Here is a 20,759-nt window from a genome sequence, read left to right as displayed (position 1 = left end):
CTAGAATGCTTATTGTTAATAGAAACTCTCTCATACATCGGGTATTCCTCTTCAGTTTCACTTGTTTCCCTCTGAGTGTGTTTTCCTCCTTGATAGAACAACTAGACTTATTCTCTGAATAGTACTCCATGTTGCAGGGAGACCGCATATTTTATAAACACCAGTGGACTGAAGGGACAGTGATAGGTCCTGCTCAGTGTCCCACCCTCTCCATTAATGTTTCCAAGGACTTTCTTGCATGCACATCTTTTGGGCACATGTTCCAGTGTATCTAGATGGACGCCCTAGGGTGTAATGAGTGGATGTAGCCACCTTTGTAAAAAAAAAATCCAAATGAGCCGAGCGGTGGTGGCGCACGCCTTTAATCCCAGCACTCGGGAGGCAGAGCCAGGCGGATCTCTGTGAGTTCGAGGCCAGCCTGGGCTACCAAGTGAGTCCCAGGAAAGGCACAAAGCTACACAGAGAAACCCTGTCTCGAAAAACCAAAAAAAAAAAAAAAAAATCCAAATGTAACTTCTGTGTTTCCCCTTAAAAAGCCTAGAGCCAGTTACAGTTCCACCAACGGACTCTCTACCTCCCTATTCTACTCCAGTAGGGTATTAACCAAGGTATCTGTGAACCAAACGGTTAAATGCGTAGGTGGTTGAGGTCACCGTGCATGGATCAGAATCCCAGCTTCGACACCTGTCCCCCCTTTTGTTCAGTTAACCTCGTCCTTCTCATGCACGAGCCAAGAACAGCCGCAGAATTCAGCTTAGCCGGTGATTCTGAAGACAGCGGATTACGGTCCCAAGTGCCCAGCGCACCAAGCTGGGACGTTCAAATGCACTAATCACCAGCAGCAATTCACAGTGACGTTGAGATCGTGTTTTCAGATGGTTGTCACGTCATTTATTTCCTCTTCTATGAAACGTCAGCTGCTAGATGGGGCTGCTATGACTGTTAAAACTTTTTTTTTTTTTTAACTTTTGTGTGTGGAGTGTTTTGCCTGCATGTGTGTGTGTGCACCACATGTGTGCCTGGTGCCCATGGAGGCCAGGAGAGGGCGTTGGGTCCCCTGGAACCAGAGCTACAGATGGCTGTGAGCTGCCATACTGGGAAATGAACCTGGGTCCTCTGGGAGAACAGTCAGCGCTCTTAACCGCTGAGCCGTCTCTCCAGTCCGAATGTTAGGCATTCTTACTACACTAAGGATATTCAGATTTGATGCCAGAGAGGAGGAAGGAGACGGTCAACAGTCTCCTCCATTCCTTGTGTCTACCTATTGGCTTTAAGCGCTTCATCTCGTGTATGTGTGGGGAGGGCAAGGGAGCATGGATAGTCTGGAGTGTGTTGCTAATGAAGCATCCTCACTTCAGGAAACAACTTCAAGGAAGAATCTGCTGCACTTTTATGCCAAGCCCTGTCGGTAAGGAGCATGTGAGAATGTCCCTTGGGAATTCTGGGTGACCTGAGAAACACTCTGGGCAAAGACACTTGCGTGGTTTGGGAAACTAATATATGTTTGTTCCCTGCAAAAACGTCAGCAAGTCGTAGAGCTATCTGGGTAACAATAATTCTCCAAGAAACCATTAATAGTTAAGGTAAAAAAAAAAAATGTATAGGAAATCATTTGCTTAAGAACCCTAGCCCACCCAACTTCAGGTACCCGGAGTCCTCTTTCCTTCTGCCTCAAGGTTGACTGAAAGCTATGTGATCAAAAGACAAAAATAACCTCTTGTTTGGGCATGTCGGCCCATGTTTGTAATCCCAGAACTCAGGAGGCTGAGGGAGAAGGATGGAGAGTTCAAGACCAGCCTGTACTAACTACATAGTAATCTCCTGTCTCAAGATAAGTAAGTGGAAGAAAATTAACCTCTCTACAATTTGTTCCTTTAGTCCAATTACCGAATTCGGTCACTGAACCTCAGCCACAACCAATTCTCTGATGTAGGAGGGGAGTACCTGGGACAGATGCTAGGTACGTCCCCATGGAGGGAAGGGGAGAGGAACTGGGAGGAGGGGCTGGGGAGAAGACCACTTCCAGCTCTCCCTTTACGTGTATGGGCATTTTGCCTGCATGTATGTAGGTGAATCACGAGTGTGTCTAATGCCTGTGGAGGCCAGATGGGGCACTGGATTCCCTGGAACTAGAGTTAGACAGTTGTGAACCACCATATTGGTGCCAGGAATTGAACCCAGGTCCTCTGGCAGAGCACCCAGTACTCTTAACCACTGAGCCATCTCTCCAATCCCTTTCCCTTTCTTACTAAGAGCCTTCAATGTTTCCTTTGTGGGGTTTGTTTTGGTAGTTCCTCTTTTGATTTGTGTTTTGTTTCTGCTGCCTGTTTTTGTTCTTCAGCTTATTGGTGGGTTTATTTTGTTTTGTTTTGTTTTGAAACAGTGTCTCATTGTTATTGAATCCCAGACTGGCCTTGAATTTGAGGTCCTTCTGCTTCTACCTCCCAAGTGTTTGGATCATAGGTATGTGTCCTGAGTGTCCCCATTATAAAAGTGGTGTAAATCATGCTCAAAATAATACAGCAAAGCCAACATCTGGATGTGAGAAGCGAAACTTGCCAGTGATGAGATCTTGTAGAAAAGCAGCTTGTGCCGGGCGGCGGTGGTGCACGCCTTTAATCCCAGCACTCGGGAGGCAGAGCCAGGCGGATCTCTGTGAGTTTGAGGCCAGCGAGCGAGATTCAGGAAAGGCGCAAAGCTACACAGAGAAACGTTGTCTTGAAAAACCAAAAAAAAAAAAAAAAAAAAGAAAGAAAGAAAGAAAAGAAAAAAAAGAAAAGCAGCTGGCATGAGGGCTGGAGAGATGGCTCAGCAGTTAAGACTGCTTGCTGCTCTTGCAGAGGACCAGAGTTCTGTTCCCAGCACCCAAATCAGGCGGCTCACAAGCCCATGTAACTCCAACTCCCGAAGATCAACACTTTCTTCTGGCCTCCTTGGGCAGCCACACACACAGCATACACACACACACACACACACACACACACACACACACACGCACGCACGCACGCACGCACGCACGCACGCACACACACGGATAAACATAAAATAAAGCTCAGGGCTAGAGAAATAGCTCAGCAGTTAAGAGCACTTGCTTGCTGTTCTTGCAGAGGCCCCAAGTCGGACTCCCAGCACCCACATGGTGATTAACAGCTATCTGTAACTCCACTTCTGTGGAACTCAATGCCCTCTTCAGACCTCCACAGGCACCAGGCGTGCATGTGGTACACATACATACATGCAGGCAAAACACTCGTACATAAACAAAAACGAGTAAGTCTAATAAAAATTTTTTAAATTACATTCATAAAAAATAAACTAAATAAATATCTTTTTTTAAAAAGTAGCTGGTTGGTGTTGGGAAGATCAGGATTACTACATGTCACATAACATAAACTGCACCTTAAACTATTCACATATTTGATAGAAATATATTTAAAACATATACATGATAAAAGATGACAAAGAAGATCTTTTGGGAAATTTTCTTATTGTGATTTTTGAGACAGGGTCTCTCTAGGTAGTCCTGGCTGTCCTGAAACTTGCTATGTAGATCAGGCTGGTCTTGAACTCACAGAGGACTGCCTGCCTCTGACTTCCGAGTACTGGAAGCTGTGCCTCCACACACAGCTCTACTGTTTTAATTTGGAGTATTGTTGTTTGCTTATTTGTTTGTTTGAGACAAGATTTCATATAGCTAAGGTTGGCCTCGAACTCCTGCTCTTCCTGCCTCCACCTCTCAAATTCAGGGATCAAAGGCGTGCACTACCACACCTGGCACCCAAGAGCACCTTTAAAGACAAGCAGGCAACAAGGGAGCACACACAGCATTTGTGTCAACACAAGGATTCGTGCCACCAGGCAATGTAGGCCGGGTGCCCTAGGGGCTGAGTCCAGAGGACCCTCAAGAGGTTAAGGCTTGATCTACCCAGTAGGCTCCAAGCCAGCTTGGAGGTGACAGGCCCTGTCGATCTCTAGGCATGGTGGCGTGGGCCTGTAGTCAGTACTGCCTGCTTGGGAGACTGAGACTAGAAAGCTGTGGGTCCGGGTTGGAGAGCAGGCTTGGAGGTTAAGAACACATCCTCTTGCAGAGGACTCAGGCTCAACTGCTTACACCCACGTGGTGGCTCACAACCGTGCATGCGTGAGCTGGGCATGATGCAGAGGCAAGAAGACCGCCACAATTACACAGCCAGTTCTCGGCCATGTAATGGCTATATGCCGAGACCCTGTCTAAACCACAAATAAATTTTATTTATTTTTTATGTGCATTGGTGTTTAGCCTGCATAGATGTCGGTGTGAAGGTGTCAGATCCCCTGGAAGTGGAGTAACAAACATTTGTGAGCTGCCATGTGAGTGCTGGAAAAACAGCTAGTACACTTAACAATCTAGAGATTGCTAGTACACTTAGCAATCTCTCCAGCCCCCCATGAATAAATTTTAAAAGTGTGTTTTCTGTGCAAATCTTGACCCCTAACTATAACTTCCATCTTTGGATAATCATATCCTCAAGTCTCAGTCTCTTTCTATCTATCTATCTATCTATCTATCTATCTATCTATCTATCTATCTATCTATCTCTCAGAGACAGAGTCTTATATAGCCGGCCTAGAAGTTGCTATATATCTGAGGATGACCTTGAATTTCTGGTTTTCCTGACTCTATCCTCTAAGTGCTAAGATTACAGGCATACACCACCATGTCCAATTAACGTGGTTCTGGAGATCAACCCCAAAGCCTCACCCCTGCTAGGCAAGCACTCTGTCAATTGAGTCACGCCCTTCAGGGTCCCAGACGAACACTCAAGATATATGTCCCTGTATTTGTGACAGCAGGGTAAACATCTATGATGGAGTCCTTCCACACTCTGTGCTGTCTTCTTAGGTGGCGTCTCAGAGTGCACACCTCTTCGTGAGAAAACATCTGTGGTCACCTCTTGACCAGCTGGATCACGCCACTTGCCCTCTTTAATAGAAAAGTGGGACTGTTTTAAGTCATTTTTTCCCAGAATTAAAGGTCATCTTTCAATCTTGTGTCTAAGTAATTTACTGAGAATTATCACCTGGCCAGGCATGGTGGCATACAACTTTAATCCCAGCACTTGGGAGGCATGGATGGATTTCTGTGAGCTCCAGGCCAGCCAGCGTTATATAGTGAGACTCTGTCTTTAAAATTAAAAAAGGCGGGGGCGGGGCTGGAGAGATGGCTTCAGTGGTTAAGAGTACTGACTGCTGTTCCAGAAGACCCAGGTTCAATTCCCAGCACCCACATGGCATCTCACAACTGTCTGTCATTTCAGTTCCAGGGGACCCGCCACCCATGGCAAAATACCAATGCACATAAAAAATTTTTTTAATTAAAATTTTTTTTAAATGTTAAGTTGTCAGCTGAGTGTTCTAGCTTGCCTACCCATCTCCAGTGCTGTGGGTCTGAGGCTGGGTCTTGGCGATGTGGGAGATGCTGAGCTGAGTCTCTGTTCTTCCCAGCCCTCAACGTAGGGCTCCAGTCGCTGAACCTGAGCTGGAATCACTTCCACACTCGGGCAGCTTTGGCCCTGTGTAACGGTCTCCGGGTAAGTCACGCTCTAAGAGGTGAGTTCAACCGCTTCCTTGAGGTCACCACGGATTCGGGTGTGCAGAGCTCTCACCAAGTGTCTTCTGAGTTGTTGGGGTTCCTTCCACGATCCCTGGATGTGCCCTTCTAGTTTATAAATCCTCCCTACTGAGGCCTGAGTACCGTCTCTAGGGATGCCTTCAGAGTATAGTTCAGCTAAAGGGCAGAGAGACGGTCTCGAGAGGACCTGAGATCGAGCCCCATCTGGAGGGAACGGGAATGATTGTGTACATCTGTCTCTAGAGAAAACCACTGAGCTCTGGGGGAGGAGGGGGGAGAGGGAAGGTGAGAGTGAGGGTTAGGCTGGGACAGGATGGGTTGAGAGTTGTGGGGGATGACGGTAAGGGCGGAGTGTGTTAGGGTAAAGATAAAGGTTTAGATCGGTTAGGATGAGGGTGGGGGTGAGGCCTGGGGCTGGGCTGGCAGTCAAGGCATTTTCCTGGGTGAGTCTCACTCCACCTTGATGCTGGTGCTGTTCCCCTCCCCTGGAGTCTAACGTGACCCTGAAGAAACTGGATGTCTCCATGAACGGCTTCGGGAACGAAGGAGCTCAGGCCCTGGCGGACGTCCTCAGACTCAACAGCTGTCTAGTCTACATAGATGTCAGTGGAAATGGCATCACCAATGAGGGAGCCTCCAGAATCAGCAAGGGCCTGGAGGTCAATGAAAGCCTCCAAGTGATGAAGGTAGACTCGCTGAGCTGGCACCTTGGTATGCATGTCTGTGTCTGTATGCCACGTGTGTCTGCCTGTGTGTCCATGAGTGTGTGTGTGTGTGTGTGTGTGTGTGTGTGTGTGTGTGTGTGTGTGTACATATATTTATTTGTATGTGTGTGATCCATCTGTCTGCGTTGTAGGGAAGCAGGGTAGTAGAAGTGGACTGGATAATGCTGGGGAGAATCATCTCTCTCTCTTTCACACACACACACACACACACACACACACACACACACACACACACACTGTACTTCCATGTGTACACGGCGCCCTTGCTATACACCCAGGGCTGCCCCAGCTCTCTGGTGATACGTATGCTTCTACACAGGTCCCCCCTCATACCATCTGGGTCTCTCTTTGGATTTTCTTCACACTAAGGCCTTTTTATGCTTTGGGGATATTAATCCTAGGTCCCAGTGGTTTCTGGCATTCCTCTGATCCCCATGAGCCTCTGCAGCCTCAGCTCACCCCTGCTCTTCATGGCTCCCCTGGCCGCCTGTCTCTTCCTCTCCTTCTTAGCGCCAGCCACGCCCATGCCTGCTCTGCTGCAGAGCACGGCACACAAGAATCCACGACAGCCTGCGACCTCCTGAGTTAGGGGACCGCTGCCAGCACTCTGCTTTCCCCTCCCTGCAGAACTCTGTACTATGATTCCTAACTATACCCCTCATTTGAATGGGAAATCTTCCTACGGACAAGGATGTTCAGTTTGGCCATGATCATACCCTTCATACCCAGCATGGTGCTGGACACCCGGTGAATCTGGAGTAAGTGAGTGGATGGATGGATTAATATTTCATTGTCAATTAGCTTACTTGTGGAGACTAATATGACACAAGCCATTGGAGAGTTGGAAAAAAAAAAACAGACGCAAGAGAACTTGGTCAAGGACCAAGGTCCTCTCTCTGGGCTCTCTCAAGCCACACCCTGAATCTGATGATACAATAATTCATTAGTCGTTGCCCAGTGTGGCCAGGTATCTCTGCCAGCTCCACTGTCCAGATGGGAAAACAGAGGCTAAGTGACTCATTCAGACCACGTCACTATGAAGAGGGTGGCCGCTTGGATCTGGCTCTCTGAGGCCATTCTAACCACCCCCAAACCCAAGAGGATGATGGAGGCATGTCGGGTATTGGGATCCTTGATGATGGAGGGGGAATGGCTGTCTGAGGGGCCGTGAAGAGGACAAGGAGAAGCCAGATTCTGGAAGAGGAAGTACGATAACGGCCAATAGAACCAGACTGGACATCTAGAAGGAAAACTAGACTTCCCAGCTGGGGTGGAATGGGACCACTCAACTCAGAGAGGTGGTCCAGGCTGCGAGTAACTCAGCGTTAAGGTCCAGTGGAGCCAAGGATTGCTGTAAGAACCTGAACTTTTTGAAAGGTTCCATCGACTAAGAAGTAAGGCTGGCAAGATGGTTCAGTGGGTAAAGGCACTGGCTGCCAGGCCTAATGACCTGAGTTCAATCCCCAGAACCACATTAGAAGGGGGGAAAAAACGACTCCCGCGAACTGTCCTCTGACCTCCACATGCGCGTCATGGCACACATGGACGCACACACGTACACACACACTAATAAATACACACAGTTTTAAAACATATCCTTTTTTTTTTAAGACTAAGAGAGGCCATCTCACACAGATGGACAATGGTTGCCTCTGTCTATTGGAATTAGGTGATTCCAAACATGTTTTCAACTTCTAATCTTCCACAGTGGTTGGTCATAGGTAACAAATGAATTTTAAATTTTAAAAGATGTTTAAAGTGGAACTGGAGAGATGGCTCAGTGGTTAAGAGCACACACTGCTCTTTCAGAAGACCTGGGCTCAATTCCCAGCACCCATGTCGGGTGGCTCATAATCACCTGTAACTCCAGCTCCAGGGGTTCTGAAGCTCCCAGTCTCTGTGAACACACACACACAAATCATTTTTTTAATGTTTTAAATAAAAGAAAAAAGTAGAAAAGGAAATTCCCAAAGGAAGTATCTACTGTCCTCCACACTCATACCCCCTTGGTCCCCCGTCTTGGGAAACTAAGAAATCTCCCTGGGAAATGAGTCCCACAAAGTTCAGGTGCCGAGCCGCACAAGCACCGGATTTTTCTCACCGGAGAACATCAGAGTCTGGGAAACCAGCACACAGTAAATGCCCTGTAAACCCCATGGCCTCCCTCCTAATACAACCACCTGAAGTGGCCTCCCACAGCAACAGCCACCACCCATGCACTGCTTGCCATGCACTGGGCACCTTTTTGAATGCTTTGGCTGGATTATTAGGTCGGGACCCTTGGAACAGCTCCTCCATGGGTACAAAGAGGCCAGGGAGTCAAAGCCAAGGCCAGCTGCCTCCACACTCGCTCTTCCTAATCTCCATCCATGCTTCCGTGGCTCTCGGCACCCTTGCGGTACTAACCTAAGCCAATCCCACAAGGTCCACCATGCCGTGACCTTTCCTGGCTGTGTTGCCTCCTCCTCTCTGTTCCTGCTTACGGAGCATGTCCAACACGCACCCACCCCCCAATGCTGTTCCCTCCAGCGCACCTTCACCCTTGCCTGCTCTTTTCTTCTTCGGTGAATCTTTCCCCCACTCTGCTCCTGATCCCCCTTCAGATATGATTAATTCCCCCCATCCCAGCAAGGCTTTGCTCAAGGGTGCCCTACCCATGATGGACCCTCCTTTCTTTGCTCCTACAGTATGAACGCGTCCCCTCTGTCACTGCTGTCCTCACATATCTGATGCCATTTACTTATCTGCCTGTCTTCTCCAGCTAGAGTAATGTCACCTGAAGACAGAGCCCTTGCCATGTCTACCTGGGCTTAGCTCACTGGCTAATACACAGCAGGCCTCGATAAATATTTGTTGGAGGATGGATGTGTTGGGTGGGTGAAGGGTGAGATGGGTTGACGTGTAGGTTGGTGGATGGATGGATGAGTGGATGAATGGATGAGTGGGTCGATGAGTGGATGATGGAAGGATGGATGGATGAGTAGATGGATAGATGAGTGGATGGATGGGTAGTAAGGTAAGATAGACGGATGGATGGATGGATGAATGGAGGATGGAGGAATGGGTGGATGAGTGGATGATGATGCATGAATGGATGAGTAGATAGATGAGTGGACGGATGGATGGGTGGATGGATGGATGAGTAGATGGATGAATAGATGGACAGATGAGTGGATGATGGAAGGATGATGGAAGGATGGATGGATGAGTGGATGATGGACGGATGGATGGGTGGGTGGATGGATGATAAGAGAGACTGGTGAGTGGATGGGTAGACAAATGGAAGGATAGTGAAATGGATTAATTAGTGCGTAGATGGATGGAAGGTAAGGTGACTTGATGAGTAGATGCATGGGTAGGTGATAGATGGACAAAGTGATGAGCTTATGGGTTTCGGGTGGGTAGAGTAAATGAATAGACACATGCGTGCTGAGTAGTGGGTGGAAAGATGGAAGGATGTATGGTGGGACAAACGAACAGGAATAGGTGGAGAAGTCTAGGAGCAACATAGAGGTTGTGATTCGATGGGGAAAGTGAAGCTGCACTCTAACACAGCCTCTCCTGCCCCATCTCAGGCTCCTCCTGCTGTTCCCTTCCCCCACAGCTTTTCCTGAACCCGATGAGTATGGAGGGGGCAGTGCATCTTATCCTGTCCATCAAGAGGAACCCCAAATCCAGGATGGAAGAGCTTGACATCTCTGTAAGTGATCAAATACCGGCCATTTGCTCCCTGCACAAGCCAGTCACCAATCTGCCAGCTGTGTCCCTCACAGGCCCTCCCACACAAGAGGCAAGGGGCTGAGTGAGGGGAGTAACCTTTCAGTCAATATCACCACGATGTGCAATAATGTACTCGATCCTGGGAACCCAGGACATGAGCACCTAAGAGTATTCACAAGGAAAAGCCATAGAGAGAGATGGGGGAGGGGGACCCCAGGACAAAATTCATACACTACCAAATTTGGTAATAAATGGACTGGGTCCCAGAATGTTCCAGAATCCCAGGATTTTTTTTTCAACCTTGGCTGGCCTGGAACTTGCTATTATATAGACCAGGCTGGCCTCAAACTCACAGAAATCTGCCTGCCAGAGTGCTGGGATTAAAGGCATGTGCCACATACCCAGTCAGAATCCCAGGATTTTTAGGACCCACCTCACAAATGCATTTTTGTTTCACAACTTGTGGCCTAATGTGTTCAGAGCTCTACTTAGAGGTGATCCTTTCCTGAAGGAGGAACGTGAACCAACTAGCCTGCTGCCTGGGACGTGCCCAAATCATCACAGGGATGGCAGCTGGTACTAACAACATCCTATACTTTCGAGCACTGGTACTTTTTGTCCCAATGTGATTTCAGGGTGCTGGATCCTCAGACACTACTCTAAGAGGTTCATAGAGTATTGTGTTCATTTCCAGAGCAGCTACACCAAAGTACCACAAGCCAGGTAGCTAATACAGGAGAAACGCATTGCCTCTCAGCTCTGGAGACCAGAAATACAAGATCTAGGTGTAAAGTGGCTGGGTTCCTTCTCCAGACTTGAGAAGGAATCTGCCCCTGACTTCTCTCCCAGCCTCTGCTCTTGCTGGCAGTCATTGACACCCCTTGGCTTGCAGACTTATCACCCCAATCTCTGCCTTCAGCCTCTCATGGCATTTTCCTTGAGTCCACGACCATCTCTAAGCAAAATCCCTTTTTCTCTTTTTGTAAGGATTTCATCGTATTAGATCAGGGCCCACCCTAACGGCTTCATTTTAACTTGCTTATCTCTCGCGAAGACCCTGTTTCCAAATGGGGTCACATCTACGGGGTTAAGACCTGAAACCCACTTGGTGTGGTGGCACGTGCCTTTAATCCTAGCACTTTTGGAGGCAGAGGTAGGGGGATCTCTGTGAGTTCAAGGCCAGCCTGGTCTACACAGTGAGTTCCAGAACAGCCAGAGCTATACAGTGAGACCCTCTCAAAAAAAAAAAGAAAAAGAGAAAAAAAAGAAAAAAGCAAAAGGGACTTCAAGTGCCCTTGGAGGGTGTGGGACAGTTTTATTTCTGTTGCTATAGTATAATACCCTGACGAAAAGCCAACGAGGAAAGAGAAGTTTATTCCAGGTTACAGTCCATCACAGCAGACAAGTCACAGAGTCAAGAGCCTGAAGCCAGTCACATCACATCCATAGTCAAGAGCAGAGAGAACTGAGTACAAGCATGCTTGCAGGACTATTGCTTGGCTAGCCCTCTCTACCCTTATACAGCCCAGGTCCCCAATCCAGGCAATGGTCTGTGGGTCTTCCCACATCAGTCAAGGCAATCAAGATAATCCAACATGCCTACAAGCCAACCCGATCTAGCCAATCCCTCCTGCGGATCTTCTTCCCCAACGATTCTCAGGTTGTGGCAAATCGACATTTAAAACTAACCATCGTGATGCCCGGCGGTGGTGGCGCACGCCTTTAATCCCAGCACTTGGGAGACAGAGGCAGGCAGATCGCTGAGTGTGAGGCCAGCCTGGTCTACAGAGTGAGTTTCAGGACAGCCAGGGCTACATAGAGAAACCCTGTCTCAAAAAAAAACAAAACAAAACAAACAACAACTAACCGTCCTGAAGGTGGGGGTGCAAACTCGATCTGTAGCACATCCTTTCCCTCATTTCCCACGTCACCTACAAGAAACCTGAAGCACAGCCATTGGGTCATTTGCCCAGGACCCACAGCAAATGAGAACCACCTAGGAGAAAGTCAAGGCCCCGCCTCCTTCTCTAGTTCCGTGAAGGTAGTGATGTGAGAGCATCTTCCTTCCTCTAATGCTTCACGGTGATGTTCTGTAAGATTTCCCCTAACGCTTGCAGTTACCTGAGCCATGATATTTTGAGTATCTGAAGCTGAATGCTTCTCCACTTGAAGCCACTGCTGCTCACTCTTCTTTCTCTTTGCTCCGTCACCCACCCCTCCCTGCTCCTCCTGCTCCTGAGTCTTTCTCCTCAGAGGTCCCATCTCTCCACACTCGTACTCTTGCCTTGACTGTGCCTGGATACGAAGCCCCTCAGCCCCAACCCACACTGCCCCAGAGTCTCAGCCACATTCGGATTTCATAGTCATTTGCCCACCTGACTCCTGCAGGCAGGGGGCATGGCTCCAGGCTTGGTACACTTGAGGAAACCTTAGAAATGCACTGCTTAGGGCTTAGATGACGACACAGGGGTCCGTGAGCCATGACGTAACTGCCGTTAAACCAGTCTGCCAGAGCCAATAGACTGAGTTAGTCAGTTTGTCTTTTTCTGATACTGTGACAAAATGATTGAAGCCAGGGTGTTATAAAGAAGGGTTGCTGTTTAATTTACAACTCCAGAGGCCGAATGACCCCATAGCATGGAACCAGCTCTGGTGATGGCCCTTCTGATCACCTTACCTTACACAAGATGGCATCACAGCGGTCTTGCATAGGGAAAGGAAAGGATGCCACACGGAGAGACAGGAAGCTGGGGACTTAGTCTCCTTTCCCTCTTGAACTAACAGGTCCCCTGAGCATGACACCTGTTCCTGTGAGGGCAGTGTCCCCAGTGACCCAAGCTCCTCCCACTAGGCCTCTGAAAGGTTGCATCACTACTCACACTGCCCTGGGGACCAAGTGTCCTACCCTCTTGTCAATGATGACGCCATGACTGTAAACGTACTGGAATTCCTGCTTTGTAGATGCTCCTAAGACCAGAGTATCTGCAAAACCTTCAGCCCTTATGAGTTCAATCCTTTAAAAAGGCAAAAACGTACTAAGAACCATACCTGAAGAAAGATGAGGGTCATCTAGCTGATGGAGAACAGGCTAGATCGCTCTTCCAAACGACATACACTCTCCATGTCCTGGATGCCAGCTCTGACTTCTTCCAAAAGAGGAGTTTCTAGTTCCCTGTGAGCCATAGCAGGATGGTTGGCACTGGGGATCCTGGGTACCTGCTCTGAAGGACAACATTCACATAGGTGTGGACAGGCCAGGGTATCTGTGTATAGACCAGCCTCTGCCCATCAAATGGGGCCACTTAAAGTTATCGTCTCAGAAAAGAGCGGAGTCAGTAGCATGTTACAAACAAGCCACCCAAACACAATGAAAACATCTAAACAAAACCTCCTAGGAGATCTGAGCAGATTGACACATGCCTATAATCCCAGTGTTCAGGAGGCTAAGGCAGAAGGGTCACCATGAGTTCAAAACCGACCCATGCTTCTTAGTGAGTTCAAGGCCAGTCCAGGCTACAGAGTAAGACCACTACACACACACACACACACACACACACACACACACACACACACACACACACACCCCTGGGAAACTTACAAATCAAGTCACAAGCTCCATAACACCAGAACAGCCATGAGGATGTAGCCAAGTTCGGTAGGCTGCTTGTCTAGCATGCACAAAGTCTTGGATTGCATGCCTACCACCCCATAAAACTGGCCATAGTGACACATGCCTGTAATCTCAGCATTGAGAGATGAAAACAGGAGAATCACCATGAGTCCAAGGCTAGCCTGGGTGACATCCAAGGCTATATTAGATTACAGAATGAGACCCTGCCTCAAAAAGTAACCCACGACACAAGTCAGTCCCACGCTAGAAAACACCAGAACCCACGCCAGTTCAGAAGCAGAACAAACCAGAAGGACCAACGCTCCTGAACTTGGCTTGAGTGGGAGCGATGGGTACTCGAGTCAGCAGGCACATGGCACAGTGACATTACCTCCACTGTGGCCCCTCTCTCCCTGCTGCAGAACGTTCTGGTAACAGAGCAGTTTGTAAGAGTCCTGGATGGGGTCTGTGCCCTTCACCCCCAGCTGGACGTGGTATACAAGGGATTACAGGGTCTCTCCAGCAAGAGAACCACCTCTCTGTGGACCAACCCCATGAAACTGATCCAGGTGAGCTCCTCCCCCTTAGAGCTTTAGAAAACCCTGGAGGAAGCTGCCACATGGTCCCAAATCACCCACCCAGCACTGGCTCTGCCTGAGTGTCAATGTGATCCTTTCTAATAAGGTTCCTTTCAGTGGAGACCTGAACTATTGCCCTTGGATACTGGGTCACTGGACACTGCTTCTTACCCCAAAGGAGAGAAAAGCCGAGATCTGGTTGGGGGGGGGGGTGTGAAGGCACAGGATGGAGTCTGCTACCTGAGACCTGCCTTTTACTAATGTGCCTCCAAAGGCAAGCCACGGAGGCCTTCAGTGCCTCAGTCTTTTCACCTGTAAAATGGGAAGAGACGAGAAGGGTGGCTGTGAAGACTGAACTACTTAATAGGTATAAGGTGCTCAGAGTAAGGCCTGGACATAATAAGCGCCCTGGGATTGCAGCTTCTAAGACTGGATGCCGAATCATCCCACACTTAGCAGAGTCCTTTATTTCTGGGCACACACCCGGCAAGCCCTCTCTTAGTGTGCCTCCAGAAAATCACAAGTAGGTACAAGGGTGAAATTTTAAAAATCAAGCGAATATTGATGCTGAAAGGAATGCTGCACCCCTGGTCTGGTGTCTCTCAGGTGTGGCTGCACCTCTGGGGGCCGCCATCTGGGGGTGCTGTGCTAATGCAGTTCCTGGGGTGTGCCCCCCTCCCCCGCCTCAGGCTGTTTCTGGCCTCTGATTGATCGGTTCCATTCCTCAGTTTCCAAAACTAAATCTAAAAAGATCTTCCATGAAAATTATTATGTGCAAAGTTCTAGAAGGCAAAAGGTATCAGGTTTGTTTAGGAAGAAGACTCCAATGAAACCAGGGGGAGATGGGTTTTTACAAGGGAAGCCGGATGCAGAGCGAGGGTCCCACTTCTTGTTTTTAAAGAATATAAAAATGGGGGCTGGAGAGGTGGCTCAGAGGTTAAGAGAGCACTCTCTGCTCTTCCAGAGGTCCTGAGTTCAATTCCTAGCAACCACATGGTGGCTCACAACCATCTGTAATGAGATCTGGCGCCCTCTTCTGGCCTGCAGGGATACATGCAAACAGAACACTGTATACATAATAAATAAATATTTAAAAAAAAAAAAAAAAGAATAGAAATGGAGAGTGGCAAGCCAGGCAGTGGTGGCGCACACCTTTAATCCCAGCACTCGGGAGGCAAAGGCAAATGGATCTCTGAGTTCGAGGCCAGCCTGGTCTAAAGAGTGAGTTCCAGGATAGTCAAGGCTACTCAGAGAAACCCTATCTCAGAAAAAAAAAAAAAAAGCAAAACTCAGAGAAACCCTATCTCGAAAAAAAAAAAAGAAAAAGAAAAAAGAAAGAAAGAGAAAGAAATGGAGAGTGGGAGAAAAAGACCCTGAGCCAGATGCTGCTGGATCTCAGGAACAGCAATATATATATATATATATAAATTTAAATTTGAGTGTAAACCTCAAGTAGTGGTGCAGACCTGCCATCCCAGTACTCAGGGTGCCTGCCTGGGCTACAGAGTAGCCAGCCTGGGCAACTTAAGGAGACCCTGTCTCAAAATACTAAATCAAATGAGGGTTATCTGAGTATATAGCTCAGTGGCAGTTCATTTGTTTAACGTGTGTGAGGTCCAAGTTCAATCCTCAGCACCGCAAAGAAAAAGAGAGTGTAGGGGGAAAGAAATCTTCAGGTAGAGATGAAATAAGACATCTGTGTACACTACGGTTGGAAAGAGGCAACCAGGTGGCTGGAAAGACGGGACAGATTCAGGAGTGACCAAAAGAAAATGTCACAGGAGAAATAGGTCACAAGTGAGCATGGCCACCAAACTTCGTCGAAATTCCAAGTAAAAACACCCCAGGGATGAGCTAAGAGAAAAGGAGGGCTTCCTGGCAGAGGTGGGGCTGGGGAGGATCCCAGAAGAATAGGAAGGATTGGAGTGAGCATGGAGCCTGGAAGGCGTTTCCAGCAAGAGGACTTCTGAGCAGGGAGGGTTTACACACCAAGTGCAGGCGGCCTTCGGGGCCACTGGAGGCAGCAGAACCACGTCAGTCCAGCTGAGAAATCCTGGGACTCCAGACTCAGAAAGAAGCCTGAAAGGCAAAGCTGGCCAGAAAGGAGGCTGACCTAGACGTGGTTGGTATCCTCAGATTTCAGACCTTGCGTTGGGGTTTGATTCCATCTGGCGCAGGGAGCCATGAGAACTGTTGAGCCCTGGAAACGGTGTGAATCCACCAGGACTAACGGGCCATCTTTCTGACAATGGGGAGTGACTTGAGAGGATACAAACAGAAATGCTGCTTTTAAGGTTTCCTGGCAAAGCACTTCTCCATGGGTATATTTGTGGGGGACTGTAAGAACCCCAGGTGTGCCTAGAGCCCATCCAACCAATCACGAGGCAGTTGTGTGCTCTCCCAGCTGAGAGAAGCCCCACCCACCAGCCACAGAGCCCCAACTGCGCAGGGTGTTGATGGAGGTCATTTCAAAGCCAAATAATAGACTTCGATCTGGTCACCATGGGGCACCTGTGAGATACTAGGGGCTGCTTAGCAGCTTTGGTGTCCGTCTGTGAAGTCAGGGAGTGGACGGGATGAGTGGAGCCTCTGTTGGGTTGGGGTGAGGCTGCCGGGAATTGGACAAATGCAGGCGCCGTAGCTCCTCGGCCTGCACTTGGTACTCGCTCTAAAGCCGTGGTTGAAGGACAGATGGCCTCAAGCTGGAGCTGCCTTCTCCCATTCCCCAGGGATTTCTGGGTCCAGGAGTTCGGGCCACTCTTTGGGGGACGAGGAGGGAGGTGTGATAGCCATAATAAAGCCAAGCGTTTGCTCCTGGCACCTCCTGCGCCCCTCAGAACTACACAGACCAACAGAAGATCTCAATTGTGGAGTTCTTCAAGAACTTGAATCCATCGCAATCAATGACCATGCCTGTGGGGGAGTTCCGGAAAGCCATGATACAGGTGTGCTGACTCCCGGGGAATCTGGGTGATGTGGGGCGGGGAAGTGGACAGGCTGGCATGTGCTTGCATTTCATACTGCCCTGTAAGGTTGGTTGAGGGCACTGCCCTCATTCATCTAGACTCGGAGGGGAACTCAACACCTCCCTCAACCCCCTGCCCACATCTGTCACGTGGCTTGATGCCACTCCTCACCCCGGACGCATACGTTCATCTCAGAGCCCCCCCCCCTGCCCTGTTGCGTTTGGCTCCTAGGAAGATAAAAAGTAAAGATGGGAGAAATGGCCGTTTCCCCGCAGCTCCCACACTCTGCCTTCAACGTCACCAACTTCTGAGCCCCCACAGTCCCTCTTGCCAACATAGTGAATGGAATGGAGGTCCCCTGAAATGTATGCTCAAAGGGATCAATTGTGACAACATCCTGGGAAGGCCCTGGGGGAAGGGTCTGGGGCCCGGGCAGGGATGAATGCTTAATACCCAGACCATCGGACAAGAGGGCTGGCCAGGACTAGGTATCTGGGAGCAAGAATGGCCTTCACATGGTGAAGAGTCCAGCTCCTGCCCACCTCAGCAGGCCACGCATTGCTCCTGGATCCTGAGTCCTTGTCCCTCCCCGGAAGTAGGGGGTCCTCTGGAGGCAAGGCAGTGCCATGGAAAGCGGCTGCCTCTGGTACCTCCCTGTGGTAGGTGTAGCCATCTCTGAGCCCTCAACTGCCACCAGCGGTCCCAAGAGTGAGACATTATGGGGGGGTCCCTGGGTGTGAAGGAGCAGAGGACCCCATAACACATTCCATCCACCTTCTCAGCAAAACAAGGTCCCCATCAACCGGTACCAGGTCAGGGAGCTCATAAAGAAGCTGAACGAGAAGAACGGTGTGGTGGACTTCAGGTGAGCATGGCCCTCAGCCCTTCCCCCTGCCTGCCAAAGGGCCCCTAGTGGGATGGGTGTCAGCCCTGGGCCCCCGCCGTCTGCCATCTGTGTTCTGTGAGATAGAGGAGACTATTTACAGTATCCCAGAGGCCTCGTCCCAGAGCCCACGGCCAGGCCCCGAGGTCCACCTTCCTTCTCATCCTCAGCTCACTGACGTAGCAAGACTTGAGAAAGAGCCTGGGACCCGTGCCCGAGGAACTCCAGCCCACATGACAGCATTCAGGCCTCCAAGGTGAGGACAGGGGTGACTGGGGGGGGGGTGCACAGGGGACCAAGGGGCATCACTTGGGTGGGACTTAAGCTAGGTCTGGCAAGACGGGTAGATACGTGCCACATTTCCATTATAGAGGTCGAGGACAACTTGTGGGAATAAGTCCACCACTTCTGTGACATGGATTCTGGGGACCAAATTCAGGTTGTTAGGCTTCTGGCAAGGGCCATGAACTGCTGAGCCATCTCCCTGGCCGTCTGGTGTGTGCGTGTGCGCACACACGTGTATGCATGCGAGTGTGTGCGCGTGCCTCTGTGTGTGCACGTACTTGTGGCGGCCAGAGGGTTGGGACCTTCATCTACTGCTCTCCACCTTAATGTTTGAAACAGTGTCTCTCAGCCCGGCGTTGGTGGTGCATGCCTTTAATCCCAGCACTCGGGAGGCAGAGCCAGGCGGATCTCTGTGAGTTCGAGGCCAGCCTGGGCTACCAAGTGAGTTCCAGGAGAGGCGCAAAGCTACACAGAGAAACCCTGTCTCGAAAAACCAAAAAAAAAAAAAGAAAGAAAGAAAGAAACAGTGTCTCTCCCTGAAGGTGGAGCTCACCGATTGGCTAGATGGACTGGCCAGTGAGCTTCCTACCCAGCTCTAAGCACTGGGACACCATCGCACGGGCTTTTATATATCCGGGATCTGAACTCAGGTCCTCACACTTGCAGGGCAGCTACCTTATCACCTCCCCAGCCCAGCGTTCCCTTATGCCCTTACCTTTCAAACCAGTTTCTTTTTTTTTTTTTCCAGACACCTAAGCTTTGAGTTTATTTGTTCTCTCCGAAATTGTCTGTCCATCACCACAAATCAAATCACCGCAGAGCTACTCCTTCGGCTTTTAGCCAGCACCAGTGCTGGCCTTTGCCGTGCCCCTGACCTTCTTCATTCTGTTCTCGCGCTCCTTCCGCTGTTTCCGGGGGCGGGGGGTCTTCTTCTTCTCATCGAGGCCGTGTCTTGCCAGTCTGTGTTTGGGCTCATTCTTCTTAGCATAATCTAGAGGAGAATCATAGCCAGCTGTTTTGCTGCCACCAAAGTGGGTCCTGAATCCGAACACAAAAATGGCATCTGGTGTGGTTTTGTACATTTTGGCTAGCTTTTCCCGAATTTCAGTCTTTGGTACTGTTGCCTTCCCAGGGTGAAGGACATCAATAAGCATCTGTTTCCTCCGAAGCAGACGGTTAATCATGAACTTCCTGGTCCAGATCGTTACTGTGTCATTCATGATGGCTACGGGCCCCGAGCTGCACGGGAGGAAAAGAGGACCGCTCTCTGCCCTCAGACCAGTTTCTTAAAGGCCTGGAAGTCACAACAGCCAGTCCTGTCTGGAAAGAAGCTCCAACGAGAGAAGTCCTGGCAAGTTGTGGTGGCTGTGAGGAGATTCAACCAAAGGTCAGATGGATAGATGCCATGACCAGAGCTCAGTGTGAGCAAATAAAATCTGGCTTGGTTCTGGGCATCTCTGTGCTGCTGAGGCTGTTCCCTTCGTTGGGGTGGGGGAACACTCGGGGTTTAGTGACGTCACAGGGACACAGTCTAAGTGGTCTCATTTAGAGCCACAATGACTAACTGGGAATGCAAGATTGCTAGACAGAAGGAAAGGAGTCACAGAGGTTAAGTCACAGAGGCAGGGGCCATGGTCAGTGTAAGCTCAGTCAAGGGGAAAGACTGTGTAGACGGGAGGCAGTGTGAGGAGAAAGAGACACTGAAGAAGCAAGGGTCCTTTAGAAGGAACTTTGTGGGGCCACATGGAAGGACCCTAGGGTAAGAGATCAAGAGACTCGACATCTGTCTAGTCCAACCTCATCACACCACAGCCTGGTCCCTTGACCTTGGAGCCTCAGGGGTCTCGCCTGAGTAATGGAACATCGAAAAGAAAACTTTCTCAGTCTGTTCCAGAGCTCATCCCTCTGTGTTGCATTTAAAAATTCCTTGAGAGGGCCGGCAAGACGGCTCAGATGGCAAAGGGACTGGGTGCACACGCTTACCTGAATCCGATCCTGGAATCCACGATGGAAGGAAAACTCTTGAAGGTTGCCCTTTGACCTGCGTGTGAATGCTATGGCGCCGAAGCGCTCGTGCCACACACACACACACACACACACACACACACACACACACACACACACCTCTCTCTCTCTCTCTCTCTCTCTCTCACACACACACACACACACACACACACACACACACACACCTCTCTCTCACACACACACACACACACACACACACACACACACACACACACTACAAAAATTACTACTTGGTGAGTCTCAAAAAGCAAAAGAGGCCAGAGAGACGGCTCAGGCGTCAAGAGTATTGCGGCACACACATGCCTACACCCTCCTACATCAACACAAACAAGTGGAGAGGAAGAGAGGAGGGAAGA

General features: G+C 49.5%; 2 protein-coding genes across 2 annotated transcripts in view; one reads left to right on the top strand and one right to left on the bottom strand.

The window, feature by feature from the left end:
- The window catches only part of Lrrc74a (leucine rich repeat containing 74A), a 28,491-nt gene extending 10,215 nt beyond the window's left edge, over window positions 1-18,276 (top strand). The window contains exons 6-14 of the mRNA XM_052738228.1: window positions 1,359-1,408; window positions 1,879-1,960; window positions 5,485-5,570; window positions 6,103-6,297; window positions 9,941-10,036; window positions 14,089-14,235; window positions 17,082-17,189; window positions 17,993-18,075; window positions 18,264-18,276. Coding sequence (XP_052594188.1) covers window positions 1,359-1,408; window positions 1,879-1,960; window positions 5,485-5,570; window positions 6,103-6,297; window positions 9,941-10,036; window positions 14,089-14,235; window positions 17,082-17,189; window positions 17,993-18,075; window positions 18,264-18,276 — 860 coding nt within the window. The remainder of the gene's footprint in view (window positions 1-1,358; window positions 1,409-1,878; window positions 1,961-5,484; window positions 5,571-6,102; window positions 6,298-9,940; window positions 10,037-14,088; window positions 14,236-17,081; window positions 17,190-17,992; window positions 18,076-18,263) is intronic.
- Window positions 18,277-19,189: 913 nt separating this feature from the next.
- On the bottom strand, window positions 19,190-20,109 carry LOC128110554 (40S ribosomal protein S24-like). Its single transcript, XM_052738227.1, has one exon. It carries the CDS (start codon window positions 19,596-19,598, stop codon window positions 19,215-19,217), a length of 384 nt encoding a protein of 127 aa, XP_052594187.1. The 5' UTR covers window positions 19,599-20,109; the 3' UTR covers window positions 19,190-19,214.
- Window positions 20,110-20,759: the final 650 nt, after the last annotated feature.

Source organism: Peromyscus californicus, unplaced genomic scaffold (genome assembly GCF_007827085.1).
Source record: "Peromyscus californicus insignis strain IS unplaced genomic scaffold, ASM782708v3 Scaffold_15__1_contigs__length_86483966, whole genome shotgun sequence".
Lineage (NCBI taxonomy): Eukaryota > Metazoa > Chordata > Mammalia > Rodentia > Cricetidae > Peromyscus > Peromyscus californicus.
This window is presented reverse-complemented; position numbering and strand designations above follow the sequence as displayed.

What these genes read in the sequence shown, in the direction of transcription:
- LOC128110554 (XM_052738227.1), bottom strand. Translation starts at nt 19,598, where the DNA reads ATGAATGACACAGTAACGATCTGGACCAGGAAGTTCATGATTAACCGT.